The following is a 2,238-nucleotide window of genomic DNA, read 5'->3' as shown; positions in this document are numbered from 1 at the left end:
TGGATGGAGATCACCCCCTTCTGACTGGACTGACACTGATGCTCCTCACTTTTCACTGCCTGAAATATCCCTCAAGAAATTCCCCAGTGTTCACCAAACCCTCTCATCACTCAGTGCCTGGGACAAGGCTTTTTCCCTGCTCATCCCACCCAATTCTGAGTTTCTCCTCACTTCTCTCCTATCACTTACGAAGCCTATTTGACTCCTAACTGGGAGCAATTGAGCTCTGTCAAGGATGCAAAACAGCTCAGAGCAAAGTGGAGATCCCAGCCCAGCAGGACTGTTGCTCCCCCAAATTTAGCTGCTGTTGCATGCATTTTCCCCATCACCGGGTCTCCCAGCACAGCAGGGCAAAGAGAGGGAGGTCATTTGATTTTGGAATGGAATGAAATGGAATTTGACTTGATGTCGCTTTCAGGTCATTGCAGAAAACTTGGCACCTTAGAGATAAGACTCCTCCTGCTGCTGATGTTTGAAATGCATCAGAGGGTCCATGTGCTGCAGGTTTCTGAAGTAAGATGAGAATAATACCACCCAGTGGCTCCATTTGCATGTGTGTGTGTATGGGGGTGGGAGGAAATAGAGATGTTTGGTTAAATGCTGCAGTTCATCTTTTAGTAACTGCAGAGTGACATGCTGTGAGAGAGGACACTCACCTGGGGCTCCACCATCCATTGTAGTGAAGGTCTCTCTCCAGTTTCACGCTTGTAGATGTAAGCAGAGTACACAGGAATACGCTTGTCTTTGTTATACAAGGTGGCAAAGAATTGCTGGTTGCTTAAGGTCTGGCAGATCCAGGCTGGGTTCAGCGGCGTCAGGGCATTATCTGGGATGATGTTCTGGTAGAAAAACTGTGGACAGCTTGCAAAGGATGGCACCACCTCGCCCTGTCCCAGCCAGAGGCAGCTCGCCCAGACCTGCAGCAGCAGCAGCCACAGCATCATGGGAGGATTTCAGCTGAAGGGCTCTTGCTCCCCTGGAAGGCAAATGCAGAGGGAAAGTCAGCTTGGAGAGAACTGACCATGGCCTGGAGTCATTTTTGGTGATACAGCTGGCTGACAAGGGGACTATGAGACACCATGGAGGGGATAACTTCTGTCCTCCTGGCTGTGGAAAAATCACCAGGGCAAAGAGGGTGAAATCTCAAAGAGGGTTAAGGTGCCTACAGGAGGCAGCAGATCCATCTCATCTTCTCCGAAGATTTATCTTATCTAAGGAGGGATCTGAGCCTACCCCACATGCAATCAGCTCTCACAGCAAAGTTATCTGAAAGTGAGGCACAGCAGTGGGACAAGGTCCCATTTTTCAGCCCACCTGAGTGTGTCAAGAGCTCAGCTTCTGCACTGGCATTGCAGAAAAAAGCCTGAAGCAACCCAGGGCCCGGAAGCCCCTCTTGCTGAACATCACCTCTCTCCCTTCTGCTCTGAGGACTTTCCCACAGCAGACACTCAGCTGACATTGGGAAACCTGTCCTGCTGCTCAGCTTGCATTGTCATGATATCCATCCCCAGACTATGACCCGGCACACCTGGATACAGAAAATGAAAGGGCCAAGCAGATGGGAGCAGCAAACACGAGGGGGAACACCTTTATCTTATTTGCATCGTGGCTGCTGCAATGCAACTACTGAGGGGCAGCTCTAGCCAGTGCAGATGTGACTTCTCCATGTCAGTGTTCTCCTGATTTCCATCTCAGTTTTCCTTCTATCAGATGCTACAGGCAGCTGTCCAACCTCATGCCCAAAGCGGGGCAAGGTGAGCAAATGCAGGGAAATGGAAAAACCCTTGTAACTGCAGTACTGGAAAAAGGGGATTTGGAAGCCTTACAGGAGAGTAGAATTTCCAAACCTGGCTTTTCCATTCCCTGGAGAGAAAAAGCTGATTCCAGAAATGAGTTTGGGTATGAAGACACTCAAAGCTGAGAGCCTGCTTACAGGTGTCTGACTTATTGACCCTTCAAAGCCTTCTGCAAAAAATCCAACCCCTCTCTTGCTGACTCTGTTTTTACCAGATGGGATGTCTCTGGAAAGGCATTGCAGGCCAAGCTGCGCCACTGATGGGATAACCCCTTTAAGTTTCAGAGCACCTCTTTCCCTTGCAATGTGGTCAAACAACCCAAGCAATGCCTATTTAACAAGCTGACAGGCTGTGCTGAGCGGGGGCATCATGTGCTGGTTGTGGTGTTGAATTATGTGAAAACCACTCTGACACATCACCCCCAAATTAGCATCCTGATAGT

At 49.5% G+C, this 2,238-nt stretch overlaps 1 protein-coding gene across 1 annotated transcript in view; it reads right to left on the bottom strand.

Moving 5' to 3' along the window:
- Positions 1–944, bottom strand: part of LOC114073178 (endonuclease domain-containing 1 protein-like) — a 3,033-nt gene extending 2,089 nt beyond the window's left edge. Inside the window, exon 1 of the mRNA XM_027910967.1 lies at positions 657–944. Coding sequence (XP_027766768.1) covers positions 657–944 — 288 coding nt within the window. The remainder of the gene's footprint in view (positions 1–656) is intronic.
- Positions 945–2,238: the final 1,294 nt, after the last annotated feature.

The sequence above is a fragment of the Empidonax traillii genome, unplaced genomic scaffold (assembly GCF_003031625.1).
Source record: "Empidonax traillii isolate 1590-97213 ecotype Southwest subspecies unplaced genomic scaffold, ASM303162v1 scaffold5591:size10519, whole genome shotgun sequence".
Classification (NCBI taxonomy): domain Eukaryota; kingdom Metazoa; phylum Chordata; class Aves; order Passeriformes; family Tyrannidae; genus Empidonax; species Empidonax traillii.
This window is presented reverse-complemented; position numbering and strand designations above follow the sequence as displayed.